Genomic DNA, 24995 nt, shown 5'->3' with positions numbered 1-24995 from the left:
GTGACTGATCAATAAACTGCATTTGTCCATTGTTGCATGCCGAAGAAGGATGTTTCCTAAAAAAAACCTCTTTCCTATTAAATTTCTTTTTATTTCTTTTTTATTCCTAGTCAATAACTCATGTTTCTTCTGATTTCCTAAAATAGCACTGACATAGTTGAACAAACAGATAGAGAGACAGAATGATAAATAGATGGACGATCGGTCAGACAGACAGAGATGACATGTTTTCTGTGAGCACAGGGGGATCCTTTGGACTTTACAATGCCGAGCAGAAACAGTTTGACCTCAATGATCTTCCTAATTGGGCTGTTCCTATCTCTTCCTTGTGGAGTTGTGCAACTTCACTCAGTCTATTCATTAGTGTCTGCAGATGCTCCCATCATAAAGAGCATGTGTTTGTATGTATGAGTATGAGGAAAGGAGAGAAAGAAAGAGTGAGACAGATCATATGTTTGGGGGTTTGATGTAATGTGTGCTTAGCTGTACCTAAATGTATGTATGCCTAAGCATAACATGATAGCATTCACATTAAACATATAGTAAATACTAACAGACTGAAAAAGGAAAAAAAAAATTAGGCCGAAATAGCTTGTTTCTGAACCAGTCTGTCAAGGTCATCTTGCATATTACCAATACTTTGCAGCAAGTATGCACATTAAATGTTGTAAAAACTAAAATTTTGTTTACTTTAAAATAATCCTTAGGTCCTTAAAGTCTGGTCTAACTGACCTATTTGTCAGCCTAAGTCTAAGTTTTGAATGAACTGCAGACGGCAAAAAACATCAACCACCCAATGGACTTCAGAGTCAAATGCACTGTCCATGTCCGTTTTGGAGTATATCTGGCCCATGAGTCTATGCAGAAGCCGTAACTTCTTTCTTCAATGGTGCCTAAGTTCACAAAGGACAACCTTTATCTTCTATTTCTTATTATTTCCCATGGAAAGATGTTGCTGCAGGATGTACAACAGAGTCGTGCATGATTTTAGCAGCATGTGCCTGGTTGTAAAAACATTTGGACTTCGAAACCTTCGCTTCTAGTCAGTTTTCAGCAGTCTCATAGCAACAGCATGTAACCAGATGATGATGATGACCAGGTCCTCTCCCAAGCATCTGCTGAGTGCCAAAAATAAGATGTTCCATTTCTTTATACTTTGTTTAAATATCTAATATTAGCTATTACTTGGCAGCATAGCTAAGCTTAACTGTGAGTCATTGCTGATTGTGGCAGGAGGTTTAAAGATGGATGGAAGCTTTTAGAATGGGGATTTAAAGGTAAACTCTGCAGGAAATGACCATTTGCTGTGCCCCGACCCTGTGATGGTCCGTCAAGGTGTCAGAGCTAGCATGGAGCCCACACTGTAACTGTACTCCCTGAAGAAACATCACATTTTTTGGAAAACGAAAAAGAGATTTCAGTGGAAGCAGACAGAAGACAATATCCATTTGAAGGCTATCTCCAGGATATATCAGCAAAAACAAGTTGAAAAGATTAAGATAGTTAGAAGTTAAAGCCTTAAAATAAGCCACAGATCACAATGTAAAAGTGAACCACCACATCACTGGCTATCGAGACAGAGGACAAAGAATATAAAGGAAAACTTTGCCAATATTAACCAGCTGCCTGTCATTACAGTGTGTCCAGATGAACTGTGTTTGGCTTCCCTTTGTGCCGCCAGCCGCCGGACCTTTGAAGGGAAGCTAAACACCGTTCATCTGACCACACTGGTTGAATATGAATTAACTTAACTGTACAAAACAAGTAATTTTGTGTCAAAGTATTATCTTGCCAAGATGCAGCTGAGAAAAATTCAGTTATGTTTAGTTTTACGTGAATTTCCAACTGTTTACAAAAGTGAAAGCTACAAAACAATTCATTCCAACACCTCTGACCTAGAATTAGCTTCTGCCCCATTTTTCTCTCTTGATGACTGATTCTTTCCATTTTATTTCCTTTCTCTCACCTTTCCATCATACTGTCTTACCTTCTTACCTCCACCTCCTCAAGGTGAATGACAGAAATTATGTGACGCCTACTCAGAGAACTTATGATCTGAGTGTGTGTGTGTGTGTGTGTGTGTGTGTGTGTGTGTGTGTGTGTGTGTGTAAGGGTTAGGCAATTAAATGAGCCTGTTATCATCACTCACACATTCAGGGACAGGTTCGCTCTTTATAAAGCTCTCACCGCCCAGCGCATTACTCTGTCAATGTATGTAAATCTGTCTGCTAACTGCTGGTAGCTTTGTGGGTGTGGATGTGTGTGTGTGTGTGTGTGATGAAAACACACACATACGCGCGCAATAAATCTCTCTTAAACACATACACACAGTATGCACACACACACACACACACACACACATCACAGACTGCTTTTCTTTCTAAAAGGTTGACATGAGAGGTGGTCCTTCTAACATCTCTATGATTGAGGTGAAGAGTAAAGCTCATAGCCAACACAGAGTGATTACATTAGTCTTCCTAAAAGATCATATCTTCTATTCACAAGACCATGAATCAAATCCATCTTGACACTAAATAATGTGTACTTAAAGGGACAATCCACCTTAATACAGACTACACACTGCCAAAAGCACGGCTGCAAAAGTCTCTAGATGGGTTTCAAGCACAGCCTACAATCTCTCAGGTAGATTTCCACACATTTCCTTGGAGCTGCCCGAGGCTCGCTGCAGCAAAATGCATAATATCTTCAAAGACTTACATGGCTATGACTTGAGGCTTTTAAGTCATTAGATCAAGCAGCAAATTATGCTGTCTCAGTGTAACCATAATGAACTACAGAATGGGACTGGCAGGTCTTTAGAGGTTCAATGTGAGGGATTTAAAAGCTGTTTTTTACCCGTACAAATCTGCATGCTGTCGTAATCTCATCTGATTTGACTGTTCTCATACGGCAAAAAGGAATTATTTAGAATTAAATTATTACTACTAATCTCTCATTTCGAAAGCAATTAGGGCTTTTAGCTTGGCCATAGCTTGCAAGACCCGTTGTGGAAAAAAGGTCATTTTCAGAAGGAGTTTTGGATTCTGGTGAATATCTTGTTAGCTCAAAATATTAAGTTGACACCAAAAACAAAAACAAACTTGATATCGAAACAATTCAGTACCATATGAACAAATATTTTTCTTATAGACTGATTGTTTTTCACCAATATATCTATATCATATGTGTGTATCTACATAAGAATGAACTCTTTGTGAACATACAAGGTGTTTAAAGTTCCCCTCCAGATAGTTTGCACAGCTGCTAGGATCAATATTTTGTTTAATATGGTTTTAACACATAAAAAGTAAAATACAAAAACTGTGAAAAGGGGCTGGAAGTAGGGCTTGGTAATATGGCCTGTAAATAATACTGAAATATTTTTTGGCTTTATCATGATACACGATATATACCTTGCTATTGTGAAATCTCCTTTAAACTACTGTAGTCTACTAAAGTACTAAACTAAACAAAAAACTGAAACAATAAAGGTAAATCAAGTACTGTTTTAATACAGTTAAATAAAGTACTTTAATAATAAAGTTCAATAAAGGTTAAATATGCAATATTATAATAAAGGTTAAAATTTATATAGGCATAATTTATACTCAGCATTTGCAATATGGTGAATTTACACATCCCACAACAACCATCTGAGTCCAACTGATATATTGCCCACTATCACCCTAGCTGGGTACACATCTGCATTTTCTCCATCATTGCAAAATTCTGAATCTGGCCTCATCCCCTGCCACCTGCCACCATCGCTGCTTGTGTTACATCTACCGATAAAAAGAGCAGTGCACATCAAGATGGCTAGCGTTTGCGTTAGAGGAAACAGAGACATTCAGCCATACGTGTTTGAGCCTAAGTCAGATCCAGACTCAGATGAACTCTGTTGTGCAGCAAAATTGTTAACCAGCAGACGTCTCAGAATGGTAAGTGTACTTAACATCTTTTGTTTATACTGTTTTTACGCTTGTTAGCTTGTTGGCTAACTGGCAGAGACTTACACAGTGTTAGTGGATGTGAAACATTAAATAATATCTGCAAAGGTGTGACAGTATGTTCACACTGTCACACTGGTATTGCATAATTATATACCAGAGGTCTAATCAAAGTTCACAAGATATATTCCATTTGTCTGAGATTTTTATATTACGTGTAATAAGTCCACTCTGCACTGAAGGGTTCAGGGTTTTTATGCCAGCATTTGCATATCAGACAGTGATCGGATTTTGAATTTGTGACTTAATCGAGCTTCCCCAGTAAATTTATAGCTTTATAACATTAAAACTAATATTAAAAGCCTTAAACATCTAGTCCCTTTTACTAGCCCAGTGTGGCTACACATTTTGACAAATAAAGGCCTGTCTCAATTAGATGCCTGGTCTGGTTGCCAAGCAGTTCATTTTTTTATGGAAGTTCTTCAGATGTATAAAACAGGGTTGTTGGCTACCTCAAATTATGTGTCCATTCCACAATTACCCTGTGAGTTATTGATATTGCTTTGATGTGCTGTCTGACCGAGCTAGGTTAGATGAATGATTCAATTTTTAAAGTTATATTCATACCGGTTTAAATAAACAATCTGATTGTATTTCCTGATCTTTGCTGAGCAACAGTTTTGTGTGACAGGAATTAAAGGCTTGTCCCATATAGACACTTGCTCCAAATAAAGGCCTGTTGATTTCAGTGATTTAAGCAAATAATAGCCTGGGCAATTAATAAAAGTTTTACGGTATTAGTGTTTAGGGAGTGCACAAATATCGGCCACTTCAGAAGAGGAATATGAAAACATCTCTTTAGTGAAAAACTTCTACAAGTCAGTACAGTCAAGGTCAGACATCTAAGGGGACATAAACATAAGAAAAACACATTTTGGAGTGGAGGGGATCTTTAAATAGATTTGTCTGACTGAAAGTAATGGCAGATTAATGTGCTTACTTGGTCTCATGACCTGGAGCCCACAAAATATTTCCAAAACCCTCTAAAATGTCTATTACAGTAGCAGAAATGCCACACCATCAATCCAAACACAAAGCTTCTTTTCTTAACCCCTGAAAATGTGATTAAGTCCTACAAGTTTGTAACAATCAGGGCTCAAAATGTGAACTTCTACTCTGCTACTCCTAAAACTCATGGCTTTTTTCATGCTTTCCCCTTTTATTATTTTGTCCGTAACACTTGATTTTCCTGTGTGTATCTGAACACACAGTCTGACCAACACACAAGCATATGATAGACCAATTTTTAGTCATCTGGTCATTTAGTTACTCTATCCCCAACAAACCCCCCATTTAGGCACTTCATTAAGATAATTCATCAGCACAATGAATCCATGAGGAGGTGGACTTCATAACAATAACAATTAGTAACACACACTCACATTTTCATGCAGTGCAGTGTATCCATCTATTCTAGGTGGGTCCCAGGTGCAGCTGTGTTTTCTTAATTAAGAGCCAAGATCCATGAAGACCACAGGCTTCATCGTTTATTATATTCATAATTAACCCTTTCGCGGTCCCCCTCCCTGCCTCTCTCTTTGTTTCGTTTCAATCACTCTGTTAACCCCTTCTTTATCACTTAAAATCAATCTTCAATATCCTTCTGGCTGACTGCCTCATGGTGTCACCTCGTGCCCATCTCACATACCATCGCCATTAACCCCACATTTGTCTTTATTTCACCGTCTCTTCCACAATTCTTTAATTACCAGCCTCCCTGTGTCTTTCATTTTATTCACTCTAGCAATTAACCCCTTTCTCTCTTGCACCCTGCCGCTCCCCCGATTTTCATATGCTCTTACAAATTGCACCTTTCTGTCTCGTTCCCGCCCTCTTAATGCTCTCATTCCCATCGCCCCTCTCTCTCACTCTGGCTTTCTGTCTCACCTCTCTCCTAGTATACTTTCCCTCTCTGGCAACTGTCATTACTCAATTAACCCCCCTGGTTCCTGACTAGGGGTCAACATATGTATCAGGTCTGGATCACGTCTGTATGTGCCTTTGACAAATGAAGAGTCCACGTACACACACACTCATGTGCACGCTAAGGTGTGACTCAGAAATGATTGGATTCATTAGAGGAAAGGGTGAAAGAAAGAGGTGCATGGTGAAGGGGAAGGAGAGGGGCTGGGGGACGCGGAGAAGTGGAGGCCAAAACACTACTAAATACTGGTAGAGGACTCAGGACATGGCAAGAGAAGAGCTATGTTCATTGAAAAGATCTGAAAAAGAGAAGCCAAGAAAAGGAAGGTAAATATACGACAGGTATCGCAGGAAGGAAAGGGGGAAAAGATTGATGTTAGCTAGGAAAATGGAGTGTACATGGGTACACTGCGAGTAGATTGACAGATAGTGTTAATCAAGCCAGAGAAAGAGTGAAGCAAGGAAAAATGAGGACAAATGAAGACAGCTGAAAAGGCAGCACAAAAATCCAGCAAAGAGTAGACATGGAGTAGGCAGAGAGGACAGAGCAAATGGGTGTAGAGAGGATAACTACTGTAAAGAGGCAGAGTTGAGGTGGAGGACGGGTAGAGCGGAGGAGTGAGGTGAAGGTGAGAGGGAGCATTTAGGTTCATTATGGTGAGATCTCACTGTTGTCTCCTCTTTATCCTGTCATGATGAGCAACCTCTCTACGTAACAGAGATAATGATGCACGAGCCAAGGCTGGATGACCTTTAGGAAACAATTTCCATTAATTGGAAAGTGAGACCCATGTATCTTAAAACATCGGTTCATTATAATGTTTGAGGCTGGCATACTAGACACTACAATCTACGTTACTTTAATATTTTTCATTCTGTGATCTATGAACACATCTACAGCATCTGTTTAGTAGGTGTGAAAAGGATTTTTGCATTGTTTTTCAGAACTTCTTTTCATACAGTCCATATACAGTTATCTATCTTTTGCTATCAGCTGATTGATACCACAATTATGTATTTGCATCGGTTTCTGACTACCTAAAATTACCACAGTGGCTTGACGTTACACTGTCCTTTTTTAGAGATTTTCCTGCATCAAATAAAGCACTTCAGTCACTGATATTAACAAACCTGACGCATATACCATATGTCGTTGTGTTTTTTCTCTTCTATTAATTAGTAACTGAGAAGCAAGACCCAAAATTCAGTTTGAATCACTCTGCGACGACGAATTAACAGTATCAGCCAGTTTAACATGATGAGTGTTCATCCAAGCCTTCGGGGAATTAGACTGATCCATTCATATGCATGTGCGTACGCAGCCGTACACAAACACACACACACCCACAGACACAAAGACAAGAATGCGTGCATTTAGCAGATGGCTGGTGGTTAAGAGAGTGTGAATGATAAAATCTGCCCACTATTCCATCGCCTTGTCCATTATTCCACTCCGCTGCTTTTGAAGAGTGTGAGGGTGTGTGGGTGTGTGTGTTTAAGTAAAAGTATATCTGTGTGTGGATCTTTCTGCGTGCATTTTTTTCTCCCCACATATCTGTGTCTAAGTGAAACAATCTACTCACGCACTTGTGTCATAAATGAACGATATTAAAATTAAGCCATTAGATTAGAACATAAAAACAGCCATTTAATTGAGTTTTGCTCTTTTCTGATTTTATTGTTTCTACCCATCATGTGTGACGGGTTGTAAGCAATCAAACTAATGGAACATTACGGACCTATTCAAAATGTGCCACACGAGTAATATTGTATTACCCATCTGTGTGTGTGATCAAGTGAAACATGACATGTCTGTAACATATGAGGCTATGTGGCATTAAAGGTTACGTTTGAAGTCATTGCATTCTTGATGAGTTGTGTTGTGTGTCTGTGTGTCTGTGTGCCTGTGTGTGAAAGAGAAAGACGTACAGCTGGAGGTGGCAGGCGTCAGCAGCATTTTGACAGATGATTCACTGGAATCACACACACATAAAAGAGCTCACTCTACACACACCAACAACTATACCTAAAATATACAAATATGATTAAACACACACACACACACACACACACTCTAAAATCCCCATTAGAGTTTACTGCCAAATAAGATTCAAGAAGGAGGAAGAAACTAGATTGTTCTGACTGCCACCTAAATGGTTACTATTTGATCTTTCATAATAGATCACAAACATATACTATTTTACCCTGTCAAAAACGCAGAGGATAATCATCACAGTGACTGACATTGTAAATCCATGCTGGAGATATAACCTAGTAAGTCTTATATCACTAAAAGCTGACAATATAGCGACACACATAAATACAGAATGCACCCATAGTACAGGGTGCTCTGTTAATATATGTTGACTGTCAATGGAGACTGATATATGTGTCAGTGTACCGCAATTTACCAGTGAGGCCATAGCCTTATCAAATATAACTCACAATTCAGCTGATAGCTGATATCTCAGCTCCTGGAGAAAGATAAGGTTTATGGTCCCTCTACCCTTCTCAAGGACTCCCAGATTCACCTGCTCACACACACACACACACACACTCACAGACACAGGACAACCCATCAATGAAACTAACACATATGATTACTGTATAATGAAAAATGTCAGGCTACATAAAGAAAGTGAGAGTACATGAGTCAAACGTACAATGGACAGTCAGAAGACTTTATGGCTCATGTACCCTTTTGAAGGACTAGAAAGAGTAACTACACACATCCATACATGATAGTGTGAGTCAAACCACCACAGACACACACAGACACACACACACACACACACATACACACACACAATGTAATTGCTTTCAATGACTTGTGTTGTGGACACGTAAATAACAATCCACAGACCCACCTATTCCACTGTTCCCAAAGCTACACCCCAAGACACACAGCAGTGGAACACATATATCCCACCTCTCCTTAAGTTGTGCATGTACACACACCCACACACACATCCATCCCCCGCACACACCTACATACAAAGATAGCCAGTAAAAGAAACCAGTGTGATGTGTGAATGCAATAAGCAGCACTGCTTTCTTTAGTGGAAGGTCAATATTATTCTCAGCAGTTGGCCACTTCATATGGAGGGCTGAGAGGGCAAAGGTGGCTAGAATGCTGTTTGTATTACATGACTATACTGTGTGTGTGTGTGTGTGTGTGTGTGTGTGTGTGTGTGGGCATATGTGAGAAACACATGAGTGTGTATGTTTGTCCTTCCTGCTCATTCACTTAACCTTTGCAAGCTGACATCACACTTTAAAAGGAAAATAAGTCTGAACTCAGCTGCCCTGAAAGATCTATTGATAAATACGATTAGGAAAAGCTGGAAAAATAGCATAGAAAGGAGATTATGTTATGACGGTGTATTTTCATTGTATCTTTATTAATTTCAAAAGGTCCAGTTACATTCAATTTATGTTGAAAGTTTATAAAAACCTAACTAAATGTAAGACAACCATGGTTAATACATTTAAGGAAAAGTAGAGTGCCTAAATGAAAGTTACCTTTTCTTTTAATCCAGCTGAATTTTACAAATTAATTCAGTTTCAGGCTCTTCAGATGCCAGGTCTGGCACAAACACAAGCACCACTATCAGACATATTGGAATCTGCAGGTGATTGACGTGTTTTTTCATTCGTTAAGATAATCTAACCTATAATCTAAAATCATAGCAAAGTAAAGGTGCAGGCCAAAATACACACTTCTTGAATAGAAAAGCTTTTCATTCGATGGACTGAGTCTGGGGTCAAGCCCAGTCAACCTTGGGAGCTAGAGATAACAGAGCAGCCACTCAAAGACAAAACTCAGGTGAGGGGTAAACTCTCAGTGGTATGAAGACATGCACACAGAAGGGCACAGAGAGCAGTCTACAGTCAGATTGTGAAGCCTAAATGCCAAATGCCAACTACTTGTTTTATTAATATCAAAAGGCACAAGGTTTCACGTCAATGTAGAAATAATACTGCTCAAGCCCTCTAAAATCGATCTAAATAAAACGTATAGTTAAATAAATAAATAATAAAAAGCCTGTTATTGGACTAGTAAATTGAAATGGAATATTGACCCCATAATAAAACTTGAATTACAGGTTGCACAACAGCTACCACTCAGAAAGCCAGTGTCAGCAGAATGATACTGGCAAAACCACAATTAAAAAAAAAAAAAAACACAGCATTTCTTAATATTTAACACAATGCTAATATGATTACTAAGCTCAACACATAGATTGAAGGTGAACAATGAGATTTGTTGGATGCCTGTCTGCCTGGCTTCAAAACCAGGTTTTTGGTAAATTGCCTGGGATTAAAATGTCGTGATGAAATGCGGACTGTGTCAGAGGCCACCCACACAAATTGCTGCTTCTCAATATGTCTGCATGTTTTTCTAATCCCTTTCAAGTCTCATTGTTTTGATCTGGGTCATGGTTCATTAATGTCGACATGTTAACCAGCAACACAGGCACACGTGCACAAAATGCTATAAGGACATTATCATCAACAAACTAAATGCACAAATGCGAAACTTACACAGCATGGTGTGCATAAGAATCCAATCATATACGGCCTGTCTGTCTGTCTGCTGTCTATTGTCTTCATTATCTTGTCACACCAGAATAAGCAGCAATAAATAATCACATTACAACTGCATCATTTTTACTAGTAAATGCTTTAAACACAGCTTTATGTGCATGCGTGTGTGTGTGTGTGTGTGTGTGTGTGTGTGTGTGTGTGTGTGTGTGTGTGATTTTAGAAACCAAGGCCGAGGCTGGTTTTCTTCACACAGTACTAGGAGGTTTCTTTCAGCACGTATATACACAGCACAGACTTAATGTATATGACATTCATGATAAAAACTGTAGAGGAGAATTATGGGGCATTATGCATAATAACCCTTCCAACAAGGTCATAATTGCCTCATTCTGACTGGCTGGTGTTTTGCTTCTCGAAATGATGGAGCTAAGCTGGTAAGAATGGGATGGAAAAAAGACGGAAAGAGAGAGAGGGAAGGAAAGAGAAATGAGAAGAGACATGTCCAGTAGTAGGAGTGCTGGTTGAGGAGGAGGAGGAGGAGGAGGAGGAGGAGGAGGAGGAGGAGGTGAAGGAGGAAACAGCAAGAGAAGGAGCCACTTGGAAAGGTTGGAAAGCTAGAGAGCAAGCTTAGATCATTTGTAGATGGAGGGGTGAGGATCCAGCCCATGCCATATATTAATAACTTCACATTTTCTACACATTCAGGCAATGCCAGAGCTAGTAATACTTAGTTAAAAATGTCCATGCAGTACAAGCTTTTTGTATCATAAACTTACTCCCCAAAATCAGAAATACATTTTTTTCACTTATCTGTAGCACTTTTTATCAGTTTAGATTGTTTTGGTGTGAGCTGCCAATAACAGCTGTAAAGATTTCTGCCTGCCCTTTTATATAACGGAAGTAGAGGGAACCTGACTTAAAAAAGTCAACGACTATGTCTGTTCGCAGAAATCATGACCCAGTTACTTGAGATAATCCACAGGCTTTGATGTGAGCAGTTTATGTTGGACCTATTTTGTTTCTACAGAACTACACCCACCGACCATATCACCGCGCTGAAGGGGTCACTAGCACCACTGAGCTAGCTATTGTTACAGATCAGCCAAGGGGGACTTCATTAAAGCTACGGTTGGTAACTTTTGTGAAAAGGCCTTTGTGTCATATTTCCTGAAACTGTCACTGTATTCTGGAAAAAGTACATGGTGACAGACAGTCTAGAAAAAAATATGGCCCTCATCCTCCTCCTACTGCCTCTATTAGCATTCACTAGAGTAGTGTACCAAAAAAAAACAATTCGAGTTCAGAGGTCTCTAAGGCAGCTGTCAATCATGTTGATTCCAGCTTGTGAACCGCAAAAGTTACTTAAGATTCTGTTACTGCATTGCCTATTTTTTGTCTCAGATGTTTTCAGAGACATATTTTAGTGTACTATTTAGTTGTAAAATGAGAAAGCTTCTGAGCCAGCGGCCATGTTGGACACAATCAACTAAATTGCCAAGCACAGCCCACCGGCCACACCAACTTTCTCATTCAAAGCTAAATAGTTCACAAAAATAAATTTCAGAAAACATCTGAGGTGAAAAGTAGGCAATGCAGTACCAGAATCTTTATTTCTGGGGTGAACTGTCCCTTTTGAAACATCATTCCACCCCCTCCCTAATTGTGATTTCCCCTTACTTGTGTTTCTTCCTTTGCCTAATCTCCATCACCTCAGCCATCCATGCTTGCTAGTACTCATTCCACCCATCCATTCATCTCCAGAAGCTGCATCCTAATTTTATGCTCACCTATCTCATCACTCTTTTAATAACTTGTGTGTATTTTACCATTACTGAGAAGTTCAATGAAAATTGTGGTCATTTCCTTTTTAATAATGCATTTACATGACCTCTAGAGGTGTCTTGGGCTCCCAATATCACACCTGACCTCTACTTACCCTTGCTACAGGCTACAAACATACATCAGCATACAAACATATGACAAGAGGCTAGCACACAAAATCTTAAATTAATTTGCAATAATACTTTCCAAACAAAAAATAAATGCTATTTGAAGTTTAAAAATGTGTTTTGATCCAAACAGAGCTATTAGTCCCACAGTTAATTGCCATTAAAAAAAGTTAAACTCAAATGATCAGTGATGATGAACGTTTATTATATTCCAGCTCCAATGTAGATGCTATTACGAGTTCACACAATCAGTGATGAGTGCAATCAATCTGTAAATGATGCAACACACATTAGACTGGCCAAATTACTTTTGCATGTGTGTATATGTGTATCTGCGTAGGTGCACGTCTAAATAAATTGTGCAGCAGCGTGACATTATCATTTCTCACTCGCACTTAGTAAATGAACATTTTTGTAAGCCCTTAATTGATTCATTCGTATCAACAACTATCACGTCTGGCAAATATAGCATTAATGCGCGTGCATGCTATAAGTTACAAAGGCACTGCTTAGACAGAAAGACAGAAATAAATTAGCAAGTTTTACAGAGCTGCATCTGTTTAGCAGCAGCAGCTTGTGTTGTTAACCACTGATACAGACTTTGCATTATCATGGTAATGGAAAACTGTAGAATTAGAGAGCACAAAAGGGAGGGAAGGGCCTGCTGAAAACAGAGAACCTGCTCAGAATAACTTCCTCATTATCAGAGATTTGGCTACTTTGTCGATGATTCTGATAATGTAGTGACCTTTAAGTATTTTAATTGTTTAGGTTTAATTGGCTGTTAAATAATTTAAAGTAGGATTAGAGTTCGTTTTTAAAATAATAAATAAAAAAAGAGCAAACATTCAGACATAGACAACTGGTAAGTTTTGGCCCATCTCTGACCTTTGATGTGGGCTAGAGTAAGACATTCAAATGGGAGAACACAAGCAGAAGAGAAACTGAAGTAAGCTTCACTGAGAGCCAAACAAAGGCTACATGCAGGTAATGTTTTACTTCCTCTCAACTCAAACACTTCCTCAGCCTGGGATGAATTTACAGTTGGTTGCACCAGCTTCACACTACAGCCTGACACATGTTCAGGTTCATCTTAACCTCTTTTAAGAATATAAAGTATATCATATCCTCTTTTAAAGTCTAAAGTTGATCTCTCTTGCACATTTTAAAGACATTTTATATTCATTGTTACTATACTAACACTGCAGACACGTCTGCATGAACAGCAGTCTGTCTGTCTGTCTGTCCCTCACCTGCTCCTACTCTTGCTACTACACCCCCCATCCCCGAACCCCGCCCCAATGAGATGGCAACATCAACAGAAAAGAAAAAACAGAGAGGAAATCAGACAAAAAGAGAGTTCAAAAAGGAGAGAAAATGAGAGCATTATTTAAATATTAATGAAGCTTAGAGATGAACTGTTGGCCTGATTGTCTTCTCCGGCAAATGGTTTTGGCTGACTGGAAACCAACATATACACCCGTGGGTGCAAATACACACGCACGCACACGCGTGCGCACACACACACACACACACACACACACACACAAACACAATGTACTCCCCGCTGAGTTGGCTTGAGTCCACCAACTGTCCATCTTAACGTCTCCAAGTCAGACTGTTTAAGGTTGTTTCGTCTCATCGGCCAGCCAGACAGTATAATCGCCAGACATGCTTCAAGTTTGATCAATTCAAAGTGCATTTTAACAGGATTAACAAGGCAATTTACAAACAGTTTTCCAGAAAAGTACACTACAGTGTTTCCCACAGGTCTGAAAGATATTTGTGGTGGTAGTCAGTGACAGGGCCACCGTTTTCTGCCGGCACAAAAATGGTCTACTGCGTGAGACAAACAGCAAATTCATGTGACCTTTAACATAATATTTTGATTTATTAAATATTTATATTAATTTCATACACATTACATTATTATGCTTATTTCTAATCATGTTCTTTTTCGTCTCTGTGGAATGATAAGCCTACGTTATTCAAAAACACAATCACACACAGCAGCGATACTAGGCTATTTCTAATGTATAGTGGATGGACGAGTTTCATCACGGGGGGTAAAAATCGGGAAACTGAAACTCCAGGAGAACAGCAGGGAGAAGGGCAGAAAAATCAAAAGGGTAGTCAAGCACTAAATGCATATTTTAGCATAAATCATAATCAGATCATATATGTCATATGTATATATCCTTTGTATTGTTTATCACAGATTATCAGTGTTTTCTTGGCAGATTCATTTGCGGATCTAACAGAGCAGACACGGAAACTATCACTGCAGATTGCGAGCAGGTTTGTCACAGACTTCTTCCCTAAAAATATGTTTCCTCCTTCCTAAATCTGATCCAACCACATAGGGGGCATTACAGACAGCATCACTTTCACAAGAGGGAAACACAATTCAATGAGGGAACAGGCTGACACAACACCAATGCCTCGAGGAGCTTCCACCTCGGCCTAGGTAGCAGAACGAACAGGTAGAGCGGTAGTGGAGATTGTCCAAGAGTTAATCATTTACGAATGGCAACGTTCTTTCTGACCTGATAAAAAAAAAAAACATTGAAATAAAAAATGCTACAATTTACACCAAATATACTTTGACGGTTGTTCATATACCTGGAATGCCTGCCTAAGTATATTCTATGTGTGGTAAACACTGGTCACTTCTGTGGCTTTATGGAACTAACTGAACTTTCCGAGGTGCTCACTGGACAACCCCAGAAACACTGGAGGTCTCAAAAGCCCTTCTTTCTTCTTATGTTCACACAGGTTTCTATGCTATTAAATTAATAAACTAATCTTTTACAAGGTTATACTAGTGTAGATCAGGAGTAGGATACAATAAAGTTTCCAAGGTAATTACCACACCAAGCAGGGTAACTGTACATCCATTTGTAACCATAGCAAAAAGTGAATCTTCCGTCATGAATATTGATATTGTGGAAAGGGGGCAATAGAAAAATGCCTTTGAGGAAAGCAAAGTATATTCACTCACGAATATAATAATTTTGCTAAAAGCAGAACGAACAGGAAGTCCTTCTGAAGGTTATCTATCTGAATGAGGATGCAATATAATCAAACCATTCGCCAGGTTTTGTGCATGTGTCATACTGTCAATAGTATAAATAATGATTGGCACAATTACCCATGATTAAAGCTCTGTTTATAGAGAGCTGCCCTACTTCCAGGCTAGCTTGTGTTCAAATAGTCTTTCCATAGTGGATTCCTAAATAGCTGGGTACCTATAATGTATTATACAATAATTTTTAAGTGTTAAATAGTTCAATGGGAACTGTTTTGTAGTGTGTAAAGACCAATTGTAGGTTTTTCATTAGTCTCCTGTAAACTGGTCAGTAATATAAAGCCTACTGCGTTTGCAAAGCAACACACAAATGCATATTCTGCCTACTAATTGACTCAAAGAATGTGTTGTGGGTATCAGTGAACAAAAAAAAACAGAAAAGCACTGTAAATGGCTGCTTACTGTGTGTGATCATGTGTGTGCATGCTTGAAAAATAATATTTATGTTTAACACTGATGTGTGCAAAGGGATACATGCTGTGTGTATTTGTATGCGTTTGATCAAGAGTATGTGTTATTAATGTCCCAGAACAAACATCAATATCATACAAGGGAACAGTGTTTCCCCCCCTCTCTCTCTCCATTACCAGCAAACCTTTCAAACAAACCCTGGTCTCTGTAAGGCTGTTTCTGCAATACCTACAAGATGGGAAAAATACATTAGGAATTACACTTCCAGCTACATAGAAAATGCTGATGGGAGTCCATACTTCCTGCTTACTTTTCATTTTCTTTGGCATAAAGCTGTGAGTGGGCTTGAAAAACAACATGCAAGGGAGACATTAGGGTAATGGAGAAAAAAGGTGGGGGTGTGGGTGGTGGTCTAAAGGTAAACTTGCACAGCACATGCACAGAAATAGTACCGACATTCACCCACTATAGTTCATCATCTGTCTTTGAGGTGGGAGTGGGGTTATGTTAAGGGTCAGGCTACTGAACAAGACCTTCTCTCAGAGGTGCTAGTTTGTATTATTGTAATGGATAACTTTATTTGCCATCTCCTGTTGCTTTGTTAATAACCACCTAGTGTTGGTTTGTTGGGGGAAAATAACTGCAGCACCTCAACGTACCTTTGACAGGCCTGGGCTATCAGTTTCCCTCTGCTTTCAGTGTTTGAGCTAAACTAAGCAAAGCTAAACAGGTCCCAGACAAGTTGTCCCTGTTCTGGACACACAGAGATCATGGTTTCCCACACACTCATTTATTTGTAGCGGGCCACCACAATCAAAACATATGCCACCAGTGGAACGACTAGTGCTTTTGTTTTGATTTAGTCTCGATCTGTTAGTTTTGATGTTTCTGCTGTGAACTTAAAGCTTCTTGTTAGTAGTCAGATGTTAGCCGTTAGCACAAAATTAAACTGTGGCCACTGCTCCTTTTAACATGAGGATTTATTCACTGTAAGCTGAAAACAGACTTACAGCTATCCAGTTCACATTTTTTACAAGTTGCACTGGTGCTCCATGGTTGCAAACTGTGACGAAACAGTCGCAGTCTGAAGCCCTGCATGTACAAAGACACATTTCCTCTGCTCACATTATTGTTAATCTCATTAAGGTAAACTATTATCGCAGCGCAGTTAAACTTGTTGATTTTTTCACCATGAGCTGGAAACACACTAACACCTCTCCAGTCTGTATATTAAAGATATCTGCAAGTCACAATGGTGCTTCATGGTCGCAAAAATGCGACTAAATAGTAACAGTCCGGAGTCCTGCATATGAAAAACACACCTCACCTACTCTCAGTATCACTCAGAAAAAAGTAATCTAGATGGGTTGGTTAGTGTGTGTGACATATCATGTTTGTGATTCTTCCTTTGGGTGTGTGTCTGTGAAAGAGCCACAGGGGAACTGAAACGTAAAAGCGACACTCATGCAAGTGGCTTAAAACAACATGACCATTTTCACTGGATGTACATGATATGGTCATTTTATACATCCCACGTGAAACAAGCTGTGATACATCGAGTAGACTATATTCAATATATTGCCCACCCCTATATCCAAGGTATACTGACATATAAAAGATAAATATCCTCAATTCAAAGAGCAGACAGCCATATTTCCTCACAGTTGGTACATAAATATCACTTCAAACACTCATAAATTTGAGCTCTCCCTCTAAAATGCATCACTTGGGTCTATTTCAGTCATGGATTTTTGAAACTGTATTTTTGACCTCTGTCTTCAGCAGACCTCAAAAATCTTCTCTGTTTTCTTTGTGGCTATAAACCTAAAGCCAGGCAGTCTGAGTCTGCCTACAGTAAAACACTCATCTGGGATTAGGAGCCATTTATTCATCTCAGCTCAGTAATACTATGAGAGCCTCGCTTCAGAATCCAATGAATATTTCACACTTTCATTTCATATGCAATCTCTAGTGCTCAGAAGAAGTGTGTATTGCTGGGTATGATTCTGTATGCTTTACTTTTGTGTGTGTGTGTGTGTGTGTGTGTGTGTGTGTGTGTGTTTCACCATACAGTATGTGTGTTTTGGGGAATTAGTGTGTGGCACTTTATTTGATCCCAGTATTGAAGTGTGTATTTTATAGTATGCATGTGGTTTTACACTTGGTTTCTGTGCTGCAAAGGTATGTTTTGTGCAGTTTGACTGCATTCACGGAAAATTAACAAATAGCATTACGACCCTTTTTGAGTGGACATGAGGCCAGAGAGTTCAGGACATAGCGGAGACAAAAATGCAATGAATTGTGTATCTCTAAAGAGAACTCACTGACACACACTCACACACACACACGCATTTATTTCCAAGTATTATAACTCCATAATCAACACAGAAACCTACTAAACCAGCTTCAACATTAGACCCACCATTCAAATGATCCAGTGTGTATTTACTCATTTTACTTCTAGCCAGACGGATATACTGCTCCTGCTTTGACATCAACTCATTAACTCAGTGCCTCCTCAACAAAGACTCAAAGTCAACTGAGCTTTTAGCTGTGAAGCTCCCATCACTGGGGTCTAAAAGCACTGTGGTCAACTCAGCTGTGAATCCTAGACTGTTACTGAAACAATCTTTATCTGATAAATAGTGACCTGCTAGCAACAGACTGAGCATATTACCAGACTGCAGAAAGTCCGAATTTGATTGTGATTCGAATCAGCAAAGTGATTCTTGATGTCCACCTTTATTTCTAACCTCTTCCAACCTAGTGGAGAGGAAAATCAGTTTAGCACACTGATATGATATAAAAAGAAATCTCCTCCACAACTTTACAGTCAATTAATCAATCATTTATTTGTCACATGGAATTATACAAGGTACAACTCCAATGATCCCATCAGCTCCTTTAAATTGTGCACTGTAATTTAGTCCTTTTTTGCATCTTCTTACACTGCTGGTTGCTGCTTTATAACTGCCCATGTTTCTGGATGGTTCTTGTAATCCATGGTTTCTGATTGTGGAATGATTTAACTGTCCGCACAACCCACCCAAACAAGACAGCCAAATGGTTGCTCATTCCCAACAAGGCAGCGCTGCACTGCAGCTGCTTCTAAACAGTGAATTTCCTCATACCAATGAGCGACTCGCAGCTATATGCCACCACCATCCAAAGCCAACAACGAAGGCTTGCAAAATAAATATTAAGAGCATAAACGTAGCACAAATTTAGTGAAGCTGCAAGAGAGGCAACTGGAAACGTCCATGCCTGTCATACTACTACACTGGCTCTATTTCAATGTCACCTAGTTTACTGAACTTGATTATTGTCTTTGTGCAGCTGTCAAAAACATAGATTTATCAATACATATTGATTCTCAATACTTGAAACAGTTTCAGTACTCATTATCGAAGTATTGATACACCATACAAGCCTTGTTTTTCACTCTCTCATATTGTTAATGTTCTGTCAGTCATTCTGCTGTATGAAAAAGAAAGAAAAGTCATCATTGTCATATTATAGCCTTGTTATAGTTATCTTTAAAAAAAAATCTAAATATAATGCACTTAATGTAAATTTTCCCCATGGTATTGAAAATGGTACTGAATATCAGTATTTTTCAAGGTATTATGTTATAGTTAGAAATGTCAGTGTTGTGACGACACTAATTTGAGATGAAGATTGAGATAATGCCCTTTTTGCGATCTTACACAGTGATCTTCCTCTGCGCAAACTTTATGTTAATCTAACAGCGTTCTGTTCAGACTTGTGGCGTGTTTAAAGTGACATGAATATATTTTTTAGTCCAACTTCGTAAGCTTGCCGCCTTGCTTGCTTGCCATTCACACATGACACCAACAGGTCACACTGACATCATATCAACATAATATAAAGATGTGCCAGCCATATAACTAGCTACCTGGCTGACATTTTTGAAACACCTCACCTCCATAAAAACAGCAGAAACCACCACCTCCTGGAAGATGGGGCATCTTTCTTTGTGACAACTGTGGCAAAACTGCCCTGAAAGCCCCTAAAAAAGTACATTTGGGATGTATCCAAGCAATGATTCACTCTATGGTGACATACTGAGTGGTAAAGTGAGATTTCACTGATAAATCACAATTATTTTGTGTCATCTCTGACAAGTGTAGTGGTATATCGCTCGACTGTTATTTCAAATCTTTAAAATATGGAGATTTGCATTGTAAGATTGTTAGTATAAAGAGGTGTAGATTCCACGGACAGTACTTTTTTTTGAGCCATTGCGAAAATAGGTAGCACAGGGGTAGTGACAGATAGCCAACAGCAACACCAGTGCATGCTGCTCTCTGACTCTCTACAACACCATGGCAACAGGCTCTCATAATAGTAATCCCCTAGGTCAGTTGCTGGTCTCCTGACTCTGTTATTGCTTCTGTCACTGAGTCATATGGCCCCTGGGCTGTGGCTTAGTATGTCATGTTACGCCCCCCCCCCCCCCCCCCCCCACACACACACACACACACTGAAACATTAGAGCTCATCAGGAAAACTCATCCAGGAGAGAGAACAAGCTAGGCTTCAAGAATTTCTTAGAAATGTCATGGGAATTTTAATTCTTTACGGTTAAGATAGTTCTCATTACTCACACTCCAACAGCAGGTCTGTGTTAATCTTGTTAAGGCAAAAACATTGCTCAAAACAAAAGATCATAACCATTTTTTTATGTAGCTATACTCATGCAAACGATATTATCTCAGTCACAAGATCAAAAAATCCAGGTTTGAACCATAAGAATGATCATTTTGACATGAACAGAGACTAGAGTCCTGTTTAGAGAGAGAGATCGCTTCAGTTCTTCCCAAAGGTTCTCACAGCCCCCAGAGAAATTGCCAACTAATGCAACTTTGTTCTTAATTAGTTCAGAGATTCTCCAACAAATCCTGCAGTATTTATACATCCTTAAAGGCATACAGTATGAGCCGAGGACAGGGAAATATACTGTGCGTTACATTTTCTAGCCAGTAGGTTCTTAAAGTTTTTTAAGCTGTGACCTAAATGAAAAATTCACCACAGGACACAGGCTCATTAAAACATGTTGATACTGTTTTAATGTGCAGAGCCACCGAGAGAAGGTTCCAGATTCATTTAAAGTCCTATGCCATGGTTCAAAAAGCCCTTAATCTAAGCCATTTATCACATTCTTATAATGTTGGAGTATATGTGACAGTATGAAAAAAAACTAGACTTTCCAAAGGGGAAAATGAAAAATGACACATTCCTCGGGGGGGAACTAAGAAAAACGGGATATATGGATTGAGTTTGCAAAGTCTCCAAAAGTGAATTGCTAATGACACAGGCTAATGCTGAAGGCAAGTTAAAACCTTTTTCCCTTTGAATTTTGCTTGTGAGGCAATATTCTATCCAAGGGAGTGGCTTATAGGCCACTGAAGCTCAATACTCTCGAGTGTGAGCACACACACATCATCCGCACACACAAAATACAAGGCACGGATACCTGCTCAAACATTCATATAGGCACATACGCCCTGTTCACACACACACAGCGTTATGTGACTAATTAATACCTATAAATCAAAAGGATTATATGCATCATGGCTGACTTAAACACTGATTTTGTAGCTCTTTGTACAGAACAACAGCTGTCTGACACTTGTTTCTCTTCTTTGTGACGTGTCTGGCTGGATGTGTGGTTAGTCACGTGCATGTCTGTGTAATCTGCTTACTGCTGGTCAATAAGGAAACACGGTATATTAATTAGAGGCTATTTAAGTCTAACTCAAACGTGTTAGTTTCACTTCACATGTATTAAGTAAGAATATAAATGCTCCATAGCTGTTTGTGGTCATCTTAAATTTACATAAAAGCACTTAACTCATTGTTTACAATGTCTTTTTTTATATTACGGAAACTAAAATTAAATGAGTAAATCTATCTCACCAATTTCTTTAATTACTTTATCTCAGAGGCTGACAAGGGAAAACACGCTACATGGTCCAAAACATTTTCATTAAGAGAAATGTACTCCAGCTTCAGCTTGATTTTGGAGCTGAGAGAGACCACACAAGAGAGTGTGTGTTTGAGATAAAGAGGCGATACAAAAAGATATGTTTTCTTTTTTAAATTTAGCCTTTGTATGTTACAATATTATATACTTGTGTGAAATGTATTTGTATTGGATTTGCATATGTGTTTTTGAATTGGCATCATTTCTGAAACTGAAGAAAGTTTCTCCCAGTGGAAATGTTTTAGGCCGTTGTGGCACATTTGCAAACACAAAACGTTACATTCTAAGAAGAGGTTCTTACCTTGTCCTTGTCTTCTACCAGGTCACTGAGGATGTCATCAGGATCCAAAATCCCCCCGTCACAGTATTCAACATGGTGAGTCCGAACCACGAAGTCTCCTTCCTATAACACAGGACACAATGTGTAAATCAAAAAATTAATGTGTGAATAAATCTGAGACCTGCTGACCACGAACTTTGTTTTACTTACACTATATGCACGTTCAAGGGTGGCAAATGCTATGCCTATCACTATCTAATTAAATTAAGCCATAACTATATCATAAAAATGATGAAAACATTCATTGTAAAATGATTAAAAATCATCATGAGTGTGCAACACTTTGTCTATCAGGAATTATAGCCCTGAAACTCTCCTCACCAACTTGACTTTGTCTATTCACTTTTAAGATGCTATCATGAACATTAAACTCCAGATACAATTGTACAGCATCATACTTTCTCAATGTGTTTTACCTCCTGTGAAAACAAGATATTCAACGAGGATATAAAACATTGAAGCATCATCAAAAATAATATGGAGAAAGACCTCCATTTCTGGTCACCACCTCCTTCCCTCTGCTCATTTATATACCTCTGTTCTGTTCAACTTCCCCTCCCCACTGCTGCCATTTCTGCCCTCTTCTTTGTTTCTTTCCTCCTTACATCTTCCACATCTTTCCCTAGGTGCCTTGTACAGATTACAACTCCAGCCTGGCCCTTTCTCTGTCCCTCCTCACTCGCTTTCTCCGCTGTGTTGGGTCTGTGATTAATGACATCGACACTGCACCAGACAGCTGACTACATAGAGCTGGTTGTTGAACAACATATTGAGACAACACACATACACCCCACAAGCGCACACGCACATACAAAACCACAAACAGCCCAAGGAAAGGTATGACTCAAAACGTACAGGGTGCTGCTCCATTAAATCACTCTTTCAGGGTCAGGCTCCTGTCAATGCTTTTCAAAAACTCCCATCAGGGAGAGGGTAAGCTAGAGCGAGGTGCTCTGTGTCCCTGGATATCACTCCAAGTCTCTATTGCTACACTAAGCTCTTTCCAATTACTTACTTATTTATACTTCCTAAATGATAAGATCGTATAAATGTGTTTCTTTGTACATTCATAAAAAAGATCTGGTTTGAGGTAAGACTTCCTTTTGATCTGTTTTTAAATACAAATCAACAAACCAGCAGAGGAAATGCCATTTAATTTTAACAACCAGGTCCAAAAGTTTAGAGCCACCTGGCTATAAAAACTTTAATGTCTTAAAGGAGCTCCAGACATGTAACTTAAAGGTCCAGTGTGTAAGATTTAGGGGGATTCGGTGGCATCTAGCAGTAAGGACTGTAGATTGTAGCCAGCTGAAACTTCTCCTGGATAGAATTCATTCCATGTTCATCGTTCAGGACATATTTTTACCAGGAGTCGAATTATCCGCAGACATCTCCTCCTCTCAAAAACAAACACACCTGGTAAAAACATTAAATTAAGCTGTTTTTTGTTACAAATCAGTGTTTCTTCTGCCCTGTTTGGCCAGTTGCAGATGGCCTGCTAGACGAGCACCTGCAATATTTGCTCACCAATTTTCTCTGATGACTTAATGTGTGCTTACCTCATTTCTGATCCTTTCCAAAACAAACTGACTGGGTGATTTAAACCGGTAAAAATGCTAAATAAAGCAGTTTCACACTACAAATTAGTGTTTTTCCTATGGTGTTTGGCAGATCGGAGACGGGCCACTGGCCTTGCAATGGCTAATGCATGTTCACCATTCTTCTCTGATAAGGTTGATTAGGTTTTTACCATGAGCCAAATTATCTGCAGAGGTTTCTTCCTCTCCAAAACAAACAGAGCCAGTCATTTAAACCAATAACGAAAACTAAACAATGCAGTTTCACGTAAACTACTACTGCTGCTAACGACAGGGGCCTTCGTGAAAACACAAATGGCCCTATCTAGAGTCAGTGTTTGGTTTGTCCATTCCGGGCTACTGTAGAAACATGGCAGAGCTACATGGCGATCTCCATAGACAAGGACCCGCTCCCTACAGTATGTAGATATGAACAGCTTATTCTAAAGTAACAAATACACAATTCATATTCCCTGAAGAAAACATACTTATTACATTATGCTTATTCAGAAATGTTCTGAAATAACTTCTTTCACTGACTAATGCTTTAAGTTAAAAGATACTTATCAAAAGTCACGTTTTGCTGCATTTACTGCATAATGGTTCTGATTTGTAAATATGTTGTGTCTATCTCAATTATCCCTCCAACTCCTAATAGATAGGAAATAACAAAAAGGAGCATATATAACAAATAACATTTTAAATGCACTTAATCTAGGTTAACACTACACAACTTTAAAAGTTAGGAGACTCTCACCACACAACTTACTGTCTCATAATCAGGAGCCTTGAAGTCACTGTGGTTTTTTATACAACATAACTGACCAGCAACAGGGGGACACACACTACAAATCTTACATCTGTACGTCTGGTCTCCAAACTACATTTGAAATGACATAATACCATGCACGACGCTGGATTTTTGTAGGTATACGTGTTCACAGTATAGTTTGTTTCCACATGTCTTTAATTTTTATAGCCTGTTTCCTCAGGGTGCGACAACAGCTTAGGTCTGTGTTGCAAATGCAGCCCAAACAGTACGGACTATAATGTTAAAGGTGACCCCCTCCCCAGGTTTCTCATCAACCTGTGTCTTGCACGCAGGTCCAGTTATTAAGCCTGCTAGATATCTGGGATAAGACTGA

General features: G+C 39.1%; 1 protein-coding gene across 3 annotated transcripts in view; it reads right to left on the bottom strand.

Annotated features, from left to right (window-relative positions):
- LOC126392868 (partitioning defective 3 homolog B-like) overlaps window positions 1-24995 on the bottom strand; it is a 262365-nt gene that overhangs the window by 225945 nt on the left and 11425 nt on the right. For all 3 annotated transcript variants that reach the window (XM_050048554.1, XM_050048555.1, XM_050048556.1), the window contains exon 2: window positions 22235-22336. In XM_050048554.1, the coding sequence (XP_049904511.1) occupies window positions 22235-22336 (102 nt within the window). The remainder of the gene's footprint in view (window positions 1-22234; window positions 22337-24995) is intronic.

Source organism: Epinephelus moara, chromosome 7 (genome assembly GCF_006386435.1).
Source record: "Epinephelus moara isolate mb chromosome 7, YSFRI_EMoa_1.0, whole genome shotgun sequence".
In the NCBI taxonomy this organism is placed as follows: Eukaryota; Metazoa; Chordata; class Actinopteri; order Perciformes; family Serranidae; genus Epinephelus; species Epinephelus moara.
Note: the sequence above shows the minus strand (reverse complement) of the source record. Positions and strands in the feature narration are given on the sequence as shown.